General features: G+C 39.2%; 1 protein-coding gene across 2 annotated transcripts; it reads right to left on the bottom strand.

Moving 5' to 3' along the window:
- Positions 1-540: 540 nt before the first annotated feature.
- hpxb (hemopexin b) lies at positions 541-20,410 on the bottom strand. Of its 2 annotated transcripts, XM_073925684.1 has the most exons (11): positions 20,284-20,410; positions 15,912-15,934; positions 13,871-13,963; positions 13,361-13,518; positions 10,850-11,003; positions 9,892-10,107; positions 8,051-8,143; positions 5,274-5,404; positions 3,157-3,304; positions 2,709-2,761; positions 541-668 (listed from the first exon to the last, which is right to left on the bottom strand). In XM_073925684.1, exons 1-11 carry the CDS (start codon positions 20,346-20,348, stop codon positions 627-629), a joined length of 1,176 nt encoding a protein of 391 aa, XP_073781785.1. In that variant the 5' UTR covers positions 20,349-20,410; the 3' UTR covers positions 541-626. The 2 variants fall into 2 exon arrangements, with proteins under 2 accessions (XP_073781785.1, XP_005173505.1); XM_005173448.6 differs by lacking the exon at positions 541-668 and having other exon boundaries at positions 705-2,761.
- Positions 20,411-20,420: the final 10 nt, after the last annotated feature.

A 20,420-nucleotide genomic window follows, 5' to 3' on the forward strand; every position in this document is an offset into this window, starting at 1 on the left:
TCATGTGCAAAGTGATGTTCCAGCAGAAATGAAAATGGTCAAAACAGCTTGAGTTCACATAAGAAGATGCAAAAGATCAGATATTCGGACAAATGTTGGAAATCTGTAACCTCTGACATCCACAGGTAGGAAAAACAAATACTGTGGAAGTCAATGGTTACAAGTTTTTCCAAACATTCTTCAAAATATCTCCTTTTGCATTCAACAGAACACAAAACAGATTTGGGTAAATCCTGGTCGTTATTTCTTCTTTTGAAAGCCTGCTGTCTATGATATTGGACTTTTGTCATCCAGTCAAACAGCAGTACAGCTCTGCCTTTTGAGAAATATCCACCGGGATGAAAAGAGGCAAGGCAGCACTTTCACACATAAACACACAAATACTACAGAAGTCAATGGATACAGGTTTCCAGCATTCTACAAACTATCTTCTTTTGGGTTCAACTTTAAAAATAAAGCCATAAATGTTTGACACAAGTAAAGGATGAGTAAATGAAGACATTCAGAGCGGCGGCAGAATATAAAACAGAAAGCTGAAACTGAAAGTTTAAATGTTTTATTCTTCAAGTTTGTGACCTTCAGAAGAAACGTCAAGTAAAGATCAACAATATGCTCCATTTTATTCTTCACTTCATGCTGGATATTGCTTTATGTTCATCTGTGTTGACCTGATGTCAATGAATGCAAATTGAAACTCAATCAAATTAGTTCCAAACAGAGCTTTATAAGCATTTTAATAATAAAAAATGCACATATTGTACTTTTAAATGCTCGTATGATTTGCCAAACTTAAACTGATCCACAATAAAATATCACTAATAAACATTCAAAGACACACTGCAGGAAAAGCCTTTCTCACTGAGATGTTTAGTCTTGTTTCTAGTCCAAATATCTACAAATAATTAAATCAAGAAGCATTTTCTAGACAAGCAAACACTCTTGTCTTGATATTAGAAATAATATCAGTGAGTTTCTCCTTAAAACAAGCTCAATAATCAGCCAAAGCCAAATAATCTGATGTCAAAAAGGAGAAACAAGATTATTATTGGCGTATTATTCATCGAAACAATACAGGGTATGTCCAGAAAAAGCTTTAGTCCAGATATTTAGGATGGAAACAAGTGAAAAAGCGTCTAGCAGTGCAGGCCAATGACATTTTATTAGTACCAGAGATGCAGCGAAATCATGAACTCATTCAAGCACACGATCATCAGGGCCCGGTTTTTCAAAAGTAATCCACTAGGATTTTGAATAAGGGATTGGATCAAATCTTGAAAATGGGTTTTTCAAAAGAAAAAACGGATTACGTCATCGTATTAGATCACCTAATCTAATCTTGGTTTTGATCCGGATCAAACCTTTAGTTTGGGTTTTTCAGACCTTTTTTGTAGGATCTGGATCACTTTGATCCCAAAAACCTGGATTAAACTGATCCCATCAGAAGGGTGGATTTAGCGTGGATTTCATGCCCAAAATGTAACAAAAACTTAAAAAATGTATAAATAAAACTATTTTTGGATCATGCAGTATCTTACGAGATATACTATTTATTCATAAGGTTTTAATTTTATTTGTTCATCTGTCAGACTATAGTGAGTATAGGCTTTAATGTATTTAGCCTTTCAGTATAGGCCTACAGCAAAATAGAAAGAGTTTGGCCTCATAAAATAATCCCCCAAACAGCTGTCAAAACTGACCAAAAACAATACATTTTATTCCGTCACTAATTGATATATATATATATATTCATCACAATGGAAAATATTTTTCTTATTAGAATATTTATAAATGATGATAGCAATGATTACAGAATAAACAAAAAATGCAAGAAATGGCAATGACTGATTTTTGAAATCTCTTTCAACAATTGCAAAAAGAGACTGAAAGGGCAGAAGCACAGCTTCATCTGGCAGAGGAACAACTGACTCTGACCAAACTGCAGCAAACCAAGGCCAATGACTTGAGACCCGCCTCCTAAAGGCTACGCTCAGACAAGCTGCTCTCTCCACATCAGATGAGGAAGTCTGAGATTATTGTGGAGTTTTTGACATTGTCTTTTTTTATTTACATCTATATTTGAAACTTATTATAAATATCCTCAATATACAGTGTTGTAGGTCTCAGATGAGCAGACTGCTGAAAGAGGATGGGGTGGGGTTTTTCTTGTTTTTATTATTTATCATTATTATTATTTTAATAATTATTACATTTTCTTAGTTTTCATTTCAAATAAAAATAAAGTTATATTAACCCCACGCTGGCTATTCTACTTGTCGCTCTTTACATATCTATAGTTCTCCATTGTGATGTCCTATGCTGTTTGAGCACTGGTTATCCAGATTTAGTGATCCTGAAATGTTCCTATCCAGATCAGATTGATCCAATCCGATGTTGCTTTGAAAAACTGGTTCAAAAAGTAAGCTGGATTACGTGATCATAGATCGCAAAAACAGGATTGCTAAATCTGGATAAATTTTATCCGGATTAAACCTTTTGAAAAAAACGGGCCCAGAAGCTGCTGCCTTGCTCAGTCTTTATTCCTCACAGCCAAATGTTTCAGGAGAGATCTGACGAGGTTCAGGTCTGAGTCTGCTCATGGCTAGAAGCGTTGGGTTTGCATAGGAGTAATATTCTGGGCCGATGAACACCTTCAGGCCTTCAGCATCACAAAAGCCAGCATCAGTGTCAGCGAAGGGAATAAGCCTCACCGTTTGAGCAGTTCGGGGGGTGGCCACAAGGTCAACATCATACATCTTTTGATCTGAAGGATCGGGAGGAAAATCATTTCAGGAACGGACACACTTCATAATAACTACACAATATAAATCATTTATCAAGCATTAGCAAAAAGTGAACTCCTCACCTGTTAAGCATGACCTCTCATTTAATCGATGTTAGTAAGCTGTTACATCTACAAATGCTGTGTTCTTGTCTTATAAGCGCATGTATAATTTGTTCTCACAACGATCAATTTTATTAGTGTTTTGGAGCGCACTAGACTATAGAGAGACTCACACACCGATATTAGCATCTACAAAACATCTTGAACTGCAAGGTTGGATCAGAGCTGTGCTGGTCTGTGGCTCTCCTGGACTGAACTCTGCTATTTATACACATACAAATGCTTATCGGGTGAAGCTCACAGAGTGTTCCTACCTTTTATAATGTGAACAGTGTGTTGTTGTGGGCAGAGAAATGCTGCGTTCACAGGACCATCAATGCCCAGCTCTTCCTTCAGAGGTTTTGGATAGCCCTCAATCAGGGTATAATGGACTGCAGACTTATAGATGTAGACCTGATCACCCTACAAAAGAAAAGGTCAAACAAGTCAGAGATGAAAGCGGGGTCAGACTTTATCTTGATAGTCTGTTTGTTGAATTTAAGTTGTATTGCATCTACACTAATTCCCATGAGATTATAAGTAGACTGTTGGGTTGGGGTTGGGGTTGTGTAGGTTGACATGTACTTGTAAAGTTTGTTATAGTCAGTTAAATGTGCGTTGAAGGAGCAGAATCAGCAGATATGAAGCAGACAGTCTACTAATACTCAAGTGGACCATCAAAATAAAGTGTTACCGCTCTTTAAGCACATTGAGAGGAAGAGGATGATTGGGAGGCCATGATCATAAGGGTCGATAGAGGGACTTTGGCCAGGACACCGGGGTTACACCCCTGCTCTTTCACGAGAAGTGCCATGGGATTTTTAATGACCACAGAGAGTCAGGACCCCGGTTTAACGTCTCATCCGAAAGACGGTGCCCACTGACAGTATAGTGTCCCCTTCACTATACTGGGGCATTAGGACTCACACAGACCACAGGTTGAGCGCCCCCTGCTGGCCTCACTAACACCACTTCCAACAGCAACCTAGTGTTCCCTAGTGGACTCCCATCCAGGTACTGACCAGGCTCAGCCCTGCTTAGCTTCAGTGAGTAACCGGTCTTGGGCTGCAGGGTGAGATGGCTGTAACAGTAAAGCAATAACGCTCTTGAGGTTTTTGAGTATTGGTTTTACACATTAATGACAAAAATTCAAGTACTTTTAAGTTGCTTTAACTTATTTTAATGAGTTAACCCTTGTGTGCTGTTTAAATTGACTCCCCTTTTGTTATGTTTGGGATAAAAACACTGAGTTAAACTGCTGTAAAAGTGCATCAGATTATTATTTTTTTCTAAAGTTTTTGCATAAATCTGTTATTCAGCCACAGTCCTGATCAAAACTGCTCAGATGTTTAGAAAATTACAGGATTTTAACTCGTTAATTGCCAAAATCACCAATGATGTCACTGATTTGGTAAAAGAAAACATTTTCAACATAAAAAGTAATTGTGGACTGGATTTTTTAACCTTTTATCTCACATGTAAAGCAACAATGGCCTTTGATGCAGTGTTTTTGATTGATTTTCATTTTTTCTCTCCCTGATTTACTGTCGCTGGCTGTTTATGCCCCATTGACTTCCATTATAACCACATTCTCAATCATTCCTTCATTTCCTTTTCGGCTTAGTCCCTTTATTAATTCGGGGTCACCACAGCGGAATGAACCGCCAACTTATCCAGCAAGTTTTTACGCAGCGGATGCCCTTCCAGCTGAAACCCTTCCCTGGGAAACATCCACACACACTCATTCACACACATACACTACGGCCAATTAAGCCTATCCAGTTCACCTGTACCGCATGTCTTTGGACTGTGGGGGAAACCGGAGCACCCGCTGGAAACCCACACGAACGCAGAGAGACCATGCAAACTCCACACAGAAGCGCCAACTGACCCAGCCAAGGCTCGAACCAGCGACCTTCTTGCTGGCGACAGCACTACCTATTGCACCACTGCGTCACCTAACTACATTTTGTTTGATTATAAAACCCTGACACACATGTTGCTTCACATTTGAGATAAAAGGTAAAATTCGAATGCACAATTACTTTTTATGTTGAAAATACGTCACTTTGAGTGTTTTCTTTTACCAAATCAGTGACATCATTGCTGAAATTCGCAATTGACCAGTTAAAATCCTGTATTTTTCTAAACATCTGAGCAGTTTTGATCAGGACTGTGGCTGAATAACAGATTTATGCAAAAACTTTAGAAAAAAATAATAATCTGATGCACTTTTACCGCAGTTTAGCTCAGTGAATGTTTTTTATCCAGTTTCAACTCATTTGTTAAAGTTCTACACAGTTTAACTTCAAATTTTTAGTCAGTTTGACGAGACGACTAGAAAAGATCCAACTGTAAAATGCAAGGCATTCAATATTTGTTTACTGTGCACCTGAATGATGTACATATTTTCTCCATAAGCAAACGCAGCATCCACTCGACCGGAGATTTCCTTCCATAACCTGGAAATGGGGAAATGGTGACTGCCATCTCGGTGTGTGTCCAATCTCACGTACATCACATCTGCAAGTGTGAGGATTATTAAATGTTAAAATGATAGTTAAGCTGTTTGATCATTTATCAGCACAACACTGAAAAAAAAACACGCGTTTCATGTCCAAATGTCTAAACATTCTTCTAGACAGCGAAGCAGGAAAAACACAGTTTTCAGAGTCAAAAAGAAGAGAGTTTTTCCTTAAAACAAGCTAAACAATCTGCCAATGAGTGAAGAAAGATCATCTTGTTTCTGTTTTGACACAAGATTATTTCACTTCCCACATTGGCAGATTATTGAGCTTGTTTTAAGGAAAAACTCTCTTCATTTTGACTCTGAAAACAGGACGATATGTTTAGCTTGTCTAGAAAACGCTTCTTGATTTAAAGAGCTGGTCCAGAGTGTATTTTTAAGGCTCGTTTATGTTTATAAGATGCAAAGTAATGTGTGCTCATGCTTCACTTGTAGAAAATCTTATTTGCTCACATATCTGACTTTGCTTATATACAGCTACTCAGCTAACATGAACACCACTGTCATGTTTCCTAGTTCCTCTGAAAGCCCCGCCCTTGAGAGGCTCTGATTTGTCAGCTAACATAATGTGCTGTGATTCGCAGATCGGCTCCATGTAACCAGGAAAAGCGTCACGCTCCTACAAGCACGTGCTTTAGCCCTGTGTAAACACTGTCCGTCAGAGCATCTGTTAGCCCTATCAGAGTGAGCCTGAATCAGACAGAAAATGAAGAGCACACAGCTGAACCTCACGCCTGCTCTCTAAAATAACATCTGAAAAGTGTCTTTCACATATATTCAGGGTATTAGCATGTCAGTAATATGAAACGCCACATCTCTTTTACGAGTTCATTATTTGAGATGTAGAACGCAGGGAAAGTGTCCGTATAGAGAGACACTGCAGCGCTGCTGAAGATTGTGGCTGTTTACAGCAGTTTAACTGATAAACTCATGTTTGTAGCTAACTTGTTAGCGGTGCCAAACAGCAGTTCCTGTTGTTTACATCCTTGTTTACGTCCTCGCTACAACATACCGTTAACGTTAGACAGTGTGCATGTAATAGATCAATTTTAACAAATAAAAACACTCACAGGTTGTTGCTCACAATCCACAGCTTCATCTATTCTGGTAGGAGCTGCTCCTTCTCTGAGGAGTTTTAGCCGAATCCAGCACTGAACTAGGAGATTCTGGAAGCTGTCCTTTGTCAAACGCTAGCTATATATATTTTTATAATTCTCAGGAACATTATTATAATTAAATTGTTCTTCTCTCTTTGTGTCGTGTCCTTTGGAATCCCAAAAACAGAAACAGAAGAAGCTCTGTGATAATAGCAGCGTTTGGACGCCATTTTAGCTTACTCTGCTACAACCATAGATATATACACTAGATATCGCATAGGGACCCTGAGCATGCGTCAATAGCGCCGCCATATTTGTACAGTGCTCCCAGGACAAATGTCCTTCAACCGCACTAGTCAAGACAGTGTTATTACGTGAAGATGCTGGACTTTAGCGCTGTCTACGGGTGTAGTAACGAGCAAACAAAGAAAACAAAGCACAAAGGCAGAACATTTCATAGGTAATATTCAGTTTTTTTCTGTTTTTGTATGTTCTGAACTTTTGTGCTAATCAGGTAACGTTATTGATGATAACAGTCTCTTACTGCATTCACCATACGGCAAAGCAGCTCCAACTCGCACTAAACACTCGGCTTATGCTAGTTTTGTTGAATAAAATCAGCAAACAATGCAAAAGAAATATGACAACGAGATGCTGCGCTGCCAGAAACTTGTATTATTGTCGGCTAACGTTAGTGAAAGAGTCGTTCGGGGGATTCATTCACAAGCGAATCGCTCCCTCCGTCAGTATGAGAAGTGAAAGCAGGAGAGGAGCTGTGTTTCAGGACATGATTATATTAAATTTAACAGGGAGGGTGAATAGTACATTTCCACACACACAAACACAAGCTTTTTGTCAGGAATGCCCGTGCGGTCACTGATCCATCAATGTAGAAAAGTGATGTAAAATTAAAATGTTCGTAATTAAAAAAAAAAAATTACATACTAACATCCAGGAAAACTCCCGATCACAGATATATGTGTATATGTGTATATCTCTGGCTTTGGATGGCCACAGTCCTCCACTGTACCTTGGTCCCGCATTCATTTCAAAGGAGCGCTACCCTGTACCAAGATGGCGGCGCTATTGACGCATTCCGTCAAATAGACAACAATAGGTCAGGCGGCATCTAGTGTATATATCTATGTGCTACAACATTACAGCTCCTCTGGCCACGCCCCTTTGCTGCAGGGAGTGTGTGTGTGCACATGGTAAATGCGCGTAACCTGAAGCGTTTGTGATCTCACGAGCCTGGATGTATTTTTTTGTAGTCCCCAAACTTTGTTCGCTGTAGGCTTTGCTAAGCTAACTCTGTTAAAGCCAACGTCTCCCTTTGCATTGAACTTTGAGCGTGTTCATTCAGAGATGTTGTTTATGTTCAAACAGCTACTTTACACATGCGCTAAAGCTTAACATATGACATCATAATGGACCACCCCTTTTAGGAATTTGTAGATATTTGGATTAGAAACAACTCTTAGTGAAAAACTCCAAGTACGAAAAGCATGTATTGCAGTGTGGATCCTGATAAAGAAGTTGATTTACCCTGGAACGCATACATTCTGCCTCTCTCATCAGCGCTGATGGCATCCAGCTTGACCTCACTGCAGCGCAGTTTTCTTGCACCTCCTCCATGACCTACAGAAAATGTACACATATAGATATTGCAATTCATTCATTTTCCTTTAGTTTCTCTATTTACATGGGGTTGCCACAGTGGAATGAACCACCAACTATTCCAGCATATTTTTTACACAGCGGATGCTCTTCCAGCTGCAACCCAGCAATGGAAAACATCCAAACACTCTTGCATTCACACACACACACTCCTACACTACGGACAGTTTAGTTCATCAATTTACCTATAGGCGAGGCAGAGGCGCAGCAGGTAGTGCTGTCGCCTCACAGCAAGAAGGTTGCTGGGTCACTGGTTCGAACCTCGGCTCAGTTGGTGTTTCTGTGTGGAGTTTGCATGTTCTCCCTGCCTTCGCGTGGGTTTCCTCCGGGTGCTCCGGTTTCCCCTACAGTCCAAAGACATGCAGTACAGGTGAATTGGGTAGGCTAAATTGTCCGTAGTGTATGAGTGTGTGTGTGTGAATGTGTGTGGATGTTTCCCAGAGATGGGTTGCGGCTGGAAGGGCATCCGCTGCGTAAAAACTTGCTGGATAAGTTGGCGGTTCATTCCGCTGTGGCGACCCCGGATTAATAAAGGGACTAAGCCGACAAGAAAATGAATGAATGAATGAATGAATGAATGAGTGAATAAATGAATGAATGAATGTTGGCGGGTCATTCCGCTGTGGCAACCCCGGATTAATAAAGGGACTAATCTGACAAGAAAATGAATGAATGAATGAATGAATGTTGGCGGGTCATTCCGCTGTGGCGACCCCGGATTAATAAAGGGACTAAGCCGACAAGAAAATGAATGAATGAATTCCCCTATAGCGCATGTGTTTGGACTGTGGGGGAAACCGGAGTACCCAAAGGAAACCCACGCCAACACGAGGAGAACATGCAAACTCCACACAGAAATATCAACTGAGCCAGCCGGGACTCAAACCAGCAACCTTCTTGCTGTGAGGTAACAGTGCTAAACACTGAGCCACCGCAATTCATCCAAAAAAAGAAGTTGGCCATATGACCAAGCCCTACTCAAGCTGAGAGAATCAGCCATTTTGGCTCATTTTGCATGAATCGAAATTGTTTTAAAAGTGAAGTAAACATTAAAGGAGACCTATTCTGTCCCTTTTACAAGCTGTAAATTAAGCCTGATGTCCCTAGAGTGCATGTAATGAAGTTTCAGTGCAAAATACACCACTGATAATGTTTGATAACTCTCTGAAACGGATCCTTTTAGGCTTTGATCCCAATTGTGCCGCTTTGGTGACTGTCGCTTTAAATGCAAATGAGATTGTGCTCTTTTCAGAAGAGGGTGGAGCTACAAATGCCTGTGTGTCAGCATAGTGGCAGATTCACAAACAAGACTAACCTCCTATGCTAATGAGGTGGAGATAGTCACTAGTGGGAAGATCATTATTATTTTATTTTAACTTTTTTTTTCTTTATTTGCCTTTTTTATTTTATCCATTATTGTATTTATTATTTGTTTCCTTTTTGTAGTTTTAATTAAATTTTATTATAATTATAATTTTAATTAGTTATTTTTTACTGTATTAATCTATTATCACTATGTATTTATATATGGAGTGTTTGTATATTGCATGCTTTATTGTCAATTGTGGTGTGAATGTTTGTTGGACCAAAGTTGTAAGTTGTTATGCTTTAAGGTCAAAAAAAATAATAATGAAGAAAGTTATTAAAAAAAGTTAAAAAGAGATGTTCAATATTGTATGCATGTAAGTCAACAAAGTTATGAGGCTTACCGAATCCTTCACCACACCTCATGAAGTAGTTTCGTGCATCTTTAGGATAATTTCCCGTGACCTCCCCAGTAACTGGATGAAATCTGGTGAAGTTGTGACCATGAAAGCAATAGTAGTGCTCGAGCCAGCGGAAAGCAGAAGTGCAGTTTGGTAAATGTGTCCACACCTTCTTCTTAACCGACTTTGTCTTGATGTCGAAACTATAGGCTTCATTTCCTAAAGAGATATATAAATGTTAGAAATCACATTAAGCAGAGTAACATGCACTCACAATGGAGCCTTTTCACATTTTCCTGGTTTCTCAGCAGCAGAAGTCGTCATAGTTGGTAAAAAAAAAAAAAAAAAAGCGTGAATCATCTCAGACTGGTTTCTTGAACATGACAATGAGTTCACTGTACTCAAATGACCTCCACAGTCACCAGAGCTCAATCCAAAAGAACATCTTTGGGATGTCGTATGGATTGGCATCATGGATGTGCAGCCGACAAATCTGCAGCAACTGCATGATGCTATCATGCCAATATGGAGCAAAATCTCTGAGGAATATTTCCAGCACCTTGTTGAATCTCTGCCATGAAGGATTAAGGCAGTTCTGAAGGCAAAAGGAGGTCCAAGGTGTACCTAATAAAGTGGCCGGGAGTGTACATAAATACAAATAAAAGTTTTTACATTTTTAAAATATATGAATATTAATAATTAATATTAATTTTATGGATCTAACATGCTAATGACCGTTAAATGTGTCATGAACAGGCTCCATAGGGTTTTAAAGGGTCAGTTCACTCAAAAGCACGAACATTCCGCTATTAATTACTCCCTCGTGTTGTTCCAATCGCCTGAGATCTTTATTTATCCTCAGAACACAAATTAATAACACCTCTTATTTTGGGGGGTGTATAAAGCCACCCATTCTGACAGTTCAGTTGCCAACAGGGCACGTTACGATTGATTGGATAACCTTTGAAGAAGAGCACCGAATCCGTGATGCATTCGCCTTTGGGACACTCGACAGCAGCATCTAGATGGCTGGGGACGCCAGGAAACTCCTGCTGGATCTCCATTGGGTAGCCTTTTTCAAGTGTGTAGTTGTAGTAGCTGAAGACTTTATCATCCTTAAAAGAAAGCACTGAATCAGCATGTGTACGGTTGACTGTATTACAGACTGTAGGTTTGGGTTTGCACACTGAAAAAAATACATAATTAATTGGATTTACTATTTATTAAATAGTAGCTGGTTGCAAACCAATTTTCACACACAAAGTTTAAAAATTAATCATGTATTACACTGTACTTATTGTCTGAATACCTGTTTTTGCATTGTACTAATGATTGATTAAATACCTGCATGTAATTAATTCCTGCAGTTACACTGTTGACCATCATTTACATCTAAACCCACCCATAACTTTATGCCTTTGTGAGTATTTTGTATGCGATTATTCCATAAAAAGAGTTGGATGGAAACATATTTTATGTTTTTCCTCAGTATTGACCTTATTCTTGACGTATGAGCAAATCATTTTGGCTCAAGACTTCCGCTCTCATTCACTTCCATTGATTTTAAGGCATCAAAAACAGCTCGATTAATGTTGCGAAATGATATCTTCTCATTTTATTATTCTACTTTTAATGCATAGTCATCAGTGGTGGAAAGAGTACTGAAAAACCACACTCAAGTACCATTACTTGGCTAAAAATGTAGAGCGAGTAGAGTAAAAGTGTCTGCTGTAAATATTACTCAAAGTATGAGTCAAAATTACTTGAGAGTAGTGAGCACTACGCTGTAAAAAGCTAATGCATTTACATGTAACTTATGTGTAAACGTAACATTCTGTAGTGCATTTAGTGATTGCCCAGCAGGCAGACGATATAAGATGTTAATATTAGGTTAGATGTTGTGATGTCAGGTGACCAAAATTCAATGTCTGGCCAGCGTCTAAGGACGATGTAATTTTGATGTTCAATAATGACGTCAAATCATGTTAGTATTTGGATAATTTTAGGTTAGAAAGTGACCAAAATCCAACGTTGAGCCAACATCTTAAACCAACGTCATATTGACGTCAAATACTGACATTTATTCATGGTATGGCAACCAAAATCCAACATCTGATAGACGTTATAGTGGAAACACCACACAAAGTCAAGCTGTAACATCATTAGACGTCAATATTTGGTTGATTTTAGGTTGGATGTTGGACATTGACATCAGTTAGGGGTTTTTTAGGGGTTTTTCACCTTTAATTAGAAAGGACTGTAGAGGTTGCAGACAGGAAAGTGTTGGAAACTGAGAGAGGGGAAGGGTCGGCAAAGGACCTCTGATCTGGAACTCGGGTCAACGTAAGCACCATGGTGCCATATGTCAACATGCTTAACCACTAGGCTATTGGCGCCGACATCGATGTTTGGTTCTGTCATCAACCCGATTTTCATTTCCAAACAAAATGCATGTCCCCACATCATTGCGGTACAATATCAATCTGACGTCAGTGATGACGTAACAGTAACTGGTCGTAATGTAACTAACAAAAGCAACCCAGGCTCATTCTGAAAACTTAGTCCCGTGGATGTTTCTGGAGACTGCGAAATACGTCCCATGAGGTACGAATGGCTGCATTTAATTTTTTTTAAGCGAACGATACGGGGCGGTGTGACGCTGTTCCCTTTCGCGCCTACTGCGCTTACCTCCATGTGGAGGGCTTTCCCGCTGCAACCAGTTTGTCCAGTCAGCTCATCTTGTGCGTCGGCCAACTTCAGGTGCAAAGAGGAGGAGTTGACAATGGCGACCGGGTTCGAGTCCGGGGAAGAGCGGTTCCAGAAATCAGTTAAGACAAAAACAGAATCCAAAAAATGGTGGGGTGTCGCAGACAAAAATAAAATCTGCCACTGCTGCTGAGTGTTTAAGGCTATCTCGGTCATCATACTGTAAACATCAGTGATATGCATCTACACAGTCTCTGGGTCATTGCGTGTAAAGATTTTAGACTTCTTGGACACTTTTAACGCTTCCAAACAGTTTGCTGCAATTATAAAGTGCACAGGTCTTAAGGTAGTTCATTATGATGTGGTTTACCTTCTATGTGCGATTTAATTGGACAGAAATCACAGGACTGATTTCTCTAATCCCCATAGACAAGAATACAGTGGTAACTGCAGGTTGAAGGAAAGTAGTGGAGTAAAAGTACCAATATTGCACTAAAAATGCACTTAAGGGAAAGCAAAAGTTCCCATTTTTCTTTTAGTAAAGTTCAATTCCTGAGGAAAACTACTTCATTACAGTAATTTGAGTATTTGTAACTTGTTACTCTTTACACCACTAATTATTAAGAGCAAGCTGTTCATTATTCCTAGTCTTTTCTCCTATACACGAATGAATCGGAAGTTCTAAAACAATTGCAAAAACGAGCGCACTTCCACATTGCAGAATAAAGCTGATTAGAAAGGAATGAGACTGATCTCAAATAAGCACCAGAAAGAAGTAGATGTGGTCATGACTGCTGGCGTCATGTTCATGGTGCATGCGGAAAGCTGCATCAACGTGACCCAGGTGAGCATAGTCATCCAGCTCTGTGAATACACTGCTCGAGAGCACAGATGCTCCAGTTAAACCCTTCCACAAACGGTCACCTACAGAAAGAAAGAATAGCCATGAAAAGGAGAGCTGAAAATTAGTAAAGAATCATATTTGTTTTTGGTCAAACTTCACAATAAGATTTCATTAGTTAATGTATTTAGTAGAACATGTATTAATCATTTACTAATGCATTATTGACATCCAATTCATGCTTGTCAACGTTATTCAATGCACCGAGAGTTGACATGAACTAATGTCGAATTAATTTATTATCATTAACATGAGCAAATACTTTTAATAAATGTGCTGTTCATTGTTTGTTCATGTTACTGACTGCTTTAACTAACATTAATAAATGTAACCTTATTGTAAAGTGTTACCACATGTTTTTTTTTAAATAAATACCTTTGAAAAAGAAAGTGTTTCCTTTCTCGTCTGGAGCGATGGCATCAAATTCAATACCTTTACATCGGTCTTCATGGTGGTCCTCAGGGGCATCTATGATGTTATGATTGTATTATTCACGATATCTGGACTACAAAACAATCTGCCAATGTGATCATCAAAATAATAGTTTGTCAAAAGGAAAAACAAGATTAATTTGATTACCACATTGGCAGATTATTGTGCTTGTTTTAAGGAAAAAATCTCTTAATTTTGGCATATTATTCCCAACACAGGCTGTCAATTCTGAATTTGTTCCCCTATATACATTTCTGGAGAGCAACCTGTATGTCCCAGAAGGGTTTTTTTTGCAGTTTTTGTCTTTGAGAATAGACTAGAGGCCATTGTGTATGCTTATTAAGATCTCAAATTTCTCTCATGAGTGCCATCCATGCCTGCTGTTCTCGCATAAACCCACAAGAGGCCACTGTTGACTGACTGACTGCCCCACCCGACAGAGTTTTTCAAAAGCACAGATTGACACGCCCACCACCTTTCTTAAATGCAACCGACAGTTTTTTCAAAAGCACCAATTGACACGCCCACCATGTTCCCAAAACCCAACCGATAGTGTTCTCAAAAGCACTGATTGACCCGCCCACCCCCTTCCCTAAATCCAACCGACAGTGTTTTCAAAAGCACCGATTGACAAGCCTACCACCTTCCCCAAACCCAATATGTAGTGTTTTCAAAAGCACCGATTGACACGCCCACCCCTTTCCCAAAACCCAATCGACAGTGTTTTCAAAAGCACCGATTGACCCGCCCACCCACTTCCCTAAACCCAACCGAGTGTTCTCAAAAGCACCGATTGACGCACCCACCATGTTCCCTAAACCCAACCGATAGTGTTCCCAAAAGCACAGATTGACACACTCACCACATTCCCTGAACCCAACTGATAGTGTTTTCAAAAGCACTGACTGATCCGCCCACCCCCTTCCCTAAACCGATCTAATAGTGTTCTTAAAAGCACAGATTGACAGGCCCACCCACTTCCCCAACCCCAACCGATAGTGTTTTCTAAAGCACCGATTGACAGGCCCACCCACTTCCCCAACCCCAACCGATAGTGTTTTCTAAAGCACCGATTGACCTGCCCACTCCCTTCCCCAACCCCAACCGATAGTGTTTTCTAAAGCACCGATTGACCTGCCCACCACCTTCCCCAAATTAAGCCGAAAGTGTTTTCTAAAGCAACGATTGACCTGCCCACCCCCTTCTAAAGCAATACATACAAAAGAAAAGCCGAAAGATGAAATTCAGCCATACGTACCTCTGGCTACATAATTCACATTCTCCAGAAATGTATACGGGGACACGTTTTCAGAATGAGCCTCGATTGCAACATTCCTAAAACAAGACTATATGTTTTGCTTCTTGGTTTAAACATTTGGAATAAGTAAGAAAAGCATTTTTAATAACTGGATTATGAATGTTAAGCCGGCAGCTGGCTCTCTGCAACTCTCACACGGTCACCCACTGCAGCTAAGCAGGGCTGTGCACTATATAAATTTAAGGAATTATTATTATAATAATAATAATAATTATTATTATTATTATTATTATTAATAGCCTACTGGCAGCCAATATTCAACATTCATAATCCACCAAGCAACAAAAGTCATCTAATATAAGACATCTAACAGGCATGCCAACTACTTACATAGTGAAAAAAAAATACTATGAAAGTCAATAAGAGCCAGCGATACTGACCAGCATTCTTCAAAACTCCTCAAAAGTTCTTCTGTTCAACATCACTCAATTTCACTCCTTAAAAATGTAATTAAATCATTTTTATAGGAAGCGCCAACATTATTCTGAAGTTGTTCTTGGATTCTTGGATTTGCGTTTATCAGTAAAGTCAATGTTAAAAATAAACCTTCTTTTATAACATTTGTAGACCTAATATAATGTTTGTAGACTTAATATAATGTTTGTAGACTTAATATAATGTTTTAACTACACCCAAGCAAGAATATCAGCAGATTTTCATGCCTACCTTTCAGCATAACATCATGTTGTCTGGAAAAAAGAGAAAATAATGTCAACAACATCTTAATATATGTTAAATCAACCACAATAACCAAAAAAAACACACTGCAAAAATGCTTTTTTGTCAAGTTTAAATATCTAAAACTTTTTAAATCAAGAAGCATTTTCTAGACAAGCAAACACTATAGTCTTGTTTTCAGAAATAATATGCCAACATAAGTGACTTTTTCCCTAAAGCAAGCACAATAATCAGTGTAAGCTGATGTTGATAACCACAAAACGATGCATTTTGACATAAGCTTATTGTGCTTATCCTGTTGGCAGATAATTTTGCTTGTTTTAAGGAAAAAACTCTCTTTATTTTTACTCATTATTTCTAAAAACAAGACATTATTTTTGCTTGTCTAGAAAATGCTTCTTGATTTAGGGATTTGTAGATATTTGGACTAGAAGCAAGACAGAAAATCTTAATATTGGAAAGTCATGCAGTCATGATTTACGCCTGGACATGAAATGCTTGAGCAAATGTTAAATGTTTGTGTGCTGTAAACTGAGGACAACTAATGAATGAGAAATGCCGATGTGGACTTTAATCAGTCAGTATCAGTGTTATTGACTAATCTCTGTAGCACAACATACAAGCAAACAGAGAGTTATACAAACACACTGGACTGACATGAACTAAAATAGTTGTCATGATCACAAGTCTCACAGTACACCTGCTAATCAACCGTTTTCCGTTTATTTACGGTCGTGAATTGCAGTATGGGATGTTGATCTCTGCTCTGTCCACTTTTGATGTTGAAAATTCAACTCTACAGTTTAACAAAGTGACTCTTATTGACATTTTAGTAGTTTGAAACAACATAAAGAAGTAATATCTATAGCAGTGGTTCTCAAACTTTTTTCATCAAGTACCTCCAAGTACCACCAAAATGAGCAGTATTGAAATACAGTAGCATAGTAGGTCCAGTAAAGCAGCTACAACTCTGCACAGTTAAAAAAACCTGGCAGATTACCTCAGACATATAGGCTATAAGTCATATATGACATATTATATACATCATTTTTAATACATTTTTGAAATGTGTGTAGCATGTACATGGCATATTTCATTTCTCCACGTACCACTTCACTGAAAAAAATTATTCAAAGATGATTCCTTGAATTTACTAAATTTTTTTACATTAAGTGGTTCTAAACAATTTATTTGTGTTGAATATAAACAAACAAATTAAGTTGAACATTATTAAACTTAATTTGTTTGTTTAAATTCAACACAAATAAATTGTTTGCAACAATTCTGCATGCAACACTTTTTTCAGTGTAGAAGGAAGCCTGTAAACCACTAGTGTTACTCGTACCACAGTTTGAGAACCACTGATCTAGAGGAATAAGTCTGCAAAATAACAGAAAATGTGCTGAAGTTTATTACAAGGTGTTTGTAGCGTAATATACGACACCAACGGAGACGATATACCACAATAAACTATTAAAAATAATATTAAAAGTCACTTTTTCAGGGTTTAAAGTTCTCAGGAGAATTATGAAGGTCCCATAATGCAATTTAAAAGCATCAATAAATGGAGAAAACTATAAAAAAAAAACATAAATCACATAATACTGAAAACTGCTAATTTATGGATGTTTTTTACAGTTTGGAAATGAAAATTTCATGGCTTGATTATAGTGACCAAAATAATTAAATCTATAAATAAATCACACAAGCTTTAGGCAGTCCACCAATGCTTTTGTATCTAAGAATGAACAAACAACCGATGAAGTGTGCAATTTTTTAACAACACAAGACTGTAAAGCAACATAACGACAAAAAAGTCAAGACAAATGTTTTTGGTTGCTTTGACTTATTTTAATAAGTTAATCTGGTTTTAACTACAGTTATACAAAGTTCATTCATTCATTTTCTTTTCGAGTCCCTTTATTAATCAGGGGTCACCACAGCGGAATGTACCAGGGCTGGAGTGGGACTCTTTTTCAGCCCTGGAGTTTCAAGCCTTAGACCGGCCCACCTCACTACACCACTGACTGTATTAAAATAAGGTCATTTCCAATTCAGTTTCTAATTACAGTTTCACGTCTATTTTGAGAAAACAGCTGTTTTAGAACTTCAAATGTTCAACAACCCTTACAGCATTATATGTCTTAACAATAAAAATGAAAAAGAATATATATATGCTACTCAGACCGAACCCGGGTTGGCGGCATTATAACCTGATGTGCTAACCACTTTACCACAATAGCTGTACATTGAATGGTGATTTATTTAGTTATATCATCATTAACCAGCAGGCTGCGTCTTGCTCACGAGGCTATGAGAAAATAGATAAAAAGAGCAGAGTTGCGGTAAAATAATGAATAAGAAGGCTGTGGTCAAGTAAATAAATAATTTTTTTTTAAAAAGTGTGACTGCTGAGAGCAACAGATTCTGGAGCTAGGGACACCGGCCCACCGGGAATTCTCCCGGTCCTCCCGTTTAGCCAATCCGGGCCTGGAATGTACCGCCAACTCATCCAGCACATGCTTTAAGCAGCGGGTGCCCTTCCAGCTGCAACCCATCACTGGGAAACACCCATGCACTCACGAATACACACACACTCATACACTATAGTCATGTATTCATTCATTCATTTTCTTGTCGGCTCAGTGTCGGGGTTTTTTGTGACTTCTCTGTCTCCCTCTTGTGTATTATCATTTGTATGCAGTTTCACCTGTTATCAATTTGCTTGTTTCCCTGTCCCCATTGCTCTCACCTGTTCTCCCTGATTATTGTAGCTATTTAGTTTCCCCTTCTCCCTTGTTCTGTGCTTGTTAATTGATTCTGTGTTCAAAGAGCTACGTGTGCAATTGGTTCGCTCTGTTCAAGATATCCACACATTTACTATCCGTCTCGTCAAGTCCTGTGTTGTTTATTCTACCACTTATCATCCGTTAACCTGTGCTCTGGCTCACCACTGCTCTGCCCACAGTCCACGATCGGGTGAGGTCTCATCTTCTCGGCTCCCTGAGGTCTGTCCCTACTTTTCTACTGCTAACCCAAGAGGGTCTTTTGAGTTTGATCAGTCCTACAACGCCCAGAGGGTCCACTTCTGACTGCCTGTGTTATTTAGGAGTGACTGTTTTCTTACTGCCCAGAAGAGCAGAATTGTTGATTTATTTCTGTTCAATAAAACCTTTGAACTTCTCCCTTGCGCTTGGGTCTCCATATTTCCTGACACTTAGTCCCTTTATTAATACGAGGTCGCAACAGCGGGATGAACCACCAACTTATCCAGCAAGTTTTTACACAGCGGATGCCCTTCCAGCAGCAACCCATCTCTGGGAAACATCCACATACTCATTCACACACACTCATACACTACGGACAATTTAGCCTACCCAATTCACCTGTATTGCATGTGTTGGGACTGTGGTGGAAACCCATACACACTCATTCACACACCTACACTAGTCAATTTTAGCATACCCAACTCTATATAGAGCATTGGATTGTGGAGGAAACCGGAGCACCCGAAGGAAACCCACACCAACACAGGGAGAACATGCCAACTCCGCATAGAAACGCCAACTGACCCAGCCGAGGCTCCCAGCCAACCTTCTTGCTGTGAGGCGATCGTGCTACCCACTGCACCACCGCGTTGCCCCTTTAAACAAGGTTAGTCATTCTGATTAAATGCAAGTTGAGATGACTAGAAAAGTTGATTAGATTCAACTTAAAAAGTTGGCTAAGTGGCTAGCACGGTGGCCTCACAGCAAGAAGTTTGCTGGTTTGAGTCCCGGTGTCCTGACATTTTAACCTACCCATCAGATTATGCAACCAACATAAGGTCGGGGTTGGGGATCAGGTAGGTTCGGGTGATGTTGCAGCTTCATATCACACTAGTACTCCACATTAAAAATCTGATGGGTGGTATATTCCGTCATCAAAATGTGCTACCTACTTTTAAAATAGATGGTAGGACAATCTGACAAGGTAGGAAAATCGACTCCAGCTGGGTCAGTTGCCATTTCTGAGTTTGCATGTTCTCCCCAGGTTGGTGTGGGGTTCCTCCTGGTGCTACGGCTTCCCCCACAGTCCAAACACATGCTCTATAGGGGAATTGATTAAGTAAATTGGATGAGGTGTGTGAATGCCAGAGTGCTGAGTAAAATATATGCTGGATTAGTTGGTGGTTCATTCCGCTGTGGCGTCCGCAGATAAATAATGGAATAAATAAGCTGAAGGAAAATAAATGAATGAATGAAAACATTTAAGACAGCATGATTTTTTTACAGCAAAGCATGGCACTGTACAACCTTTCAGCAACAATCACTGAATAAAATGAGTAAGTGTAATGTGATGTTGTATCAGAGATACTCACGCCGGCGCTGCGTGGCTCAGAGATAAAGCCATGCAAACACACAGGGAAAGAAACACCACTGCCATAATGAGCCGTTCGCTTGATCCAGATGAGCTCAACAGAAGTCATGCGTGTTAAAAACTGAAACATATCCATGT

This window comes from Danio rerio, chromosome 16 (assembly GCF_049306965.1).
Source record: "Danio rerio strain Tuebingen ecotype United States chromosome 16, GRCz12tu, whole genome shotgun sequence".
Classification (NCBI taxonomy): domain Eukaryota; kingdom Metazoa; phylum Chordata; class Actinopteri; order Cypriniformes; family Danionidae; genus Danio; species Danio rerio.

Excerpts from the sequence above, each read along its gene's own strand:
- hpxb (XM_005173448.6), bottom strand. The coding sequence starts at position 20,348 with ATGGCAGTGGTGTTTCTTTCCCTGTGTGTTTGCATGGCTTTATCTCTG. Across the intron at positions 8,144-9,891 it reads GAGGTGTGGTGAAGGATTCG|GTCATGGAGGAGGTGCAAGA; the intron begins GTAAGCCTCATA and ends CATTTTCTGTAG. Across the intron at positions 2,762-3,156 it reads CACTGTTCACATTATAAAAG|ATCAAAAGATGTATGATGTT; the intron begins GTAGGAACACTC and ends CCGATCCTTCAG.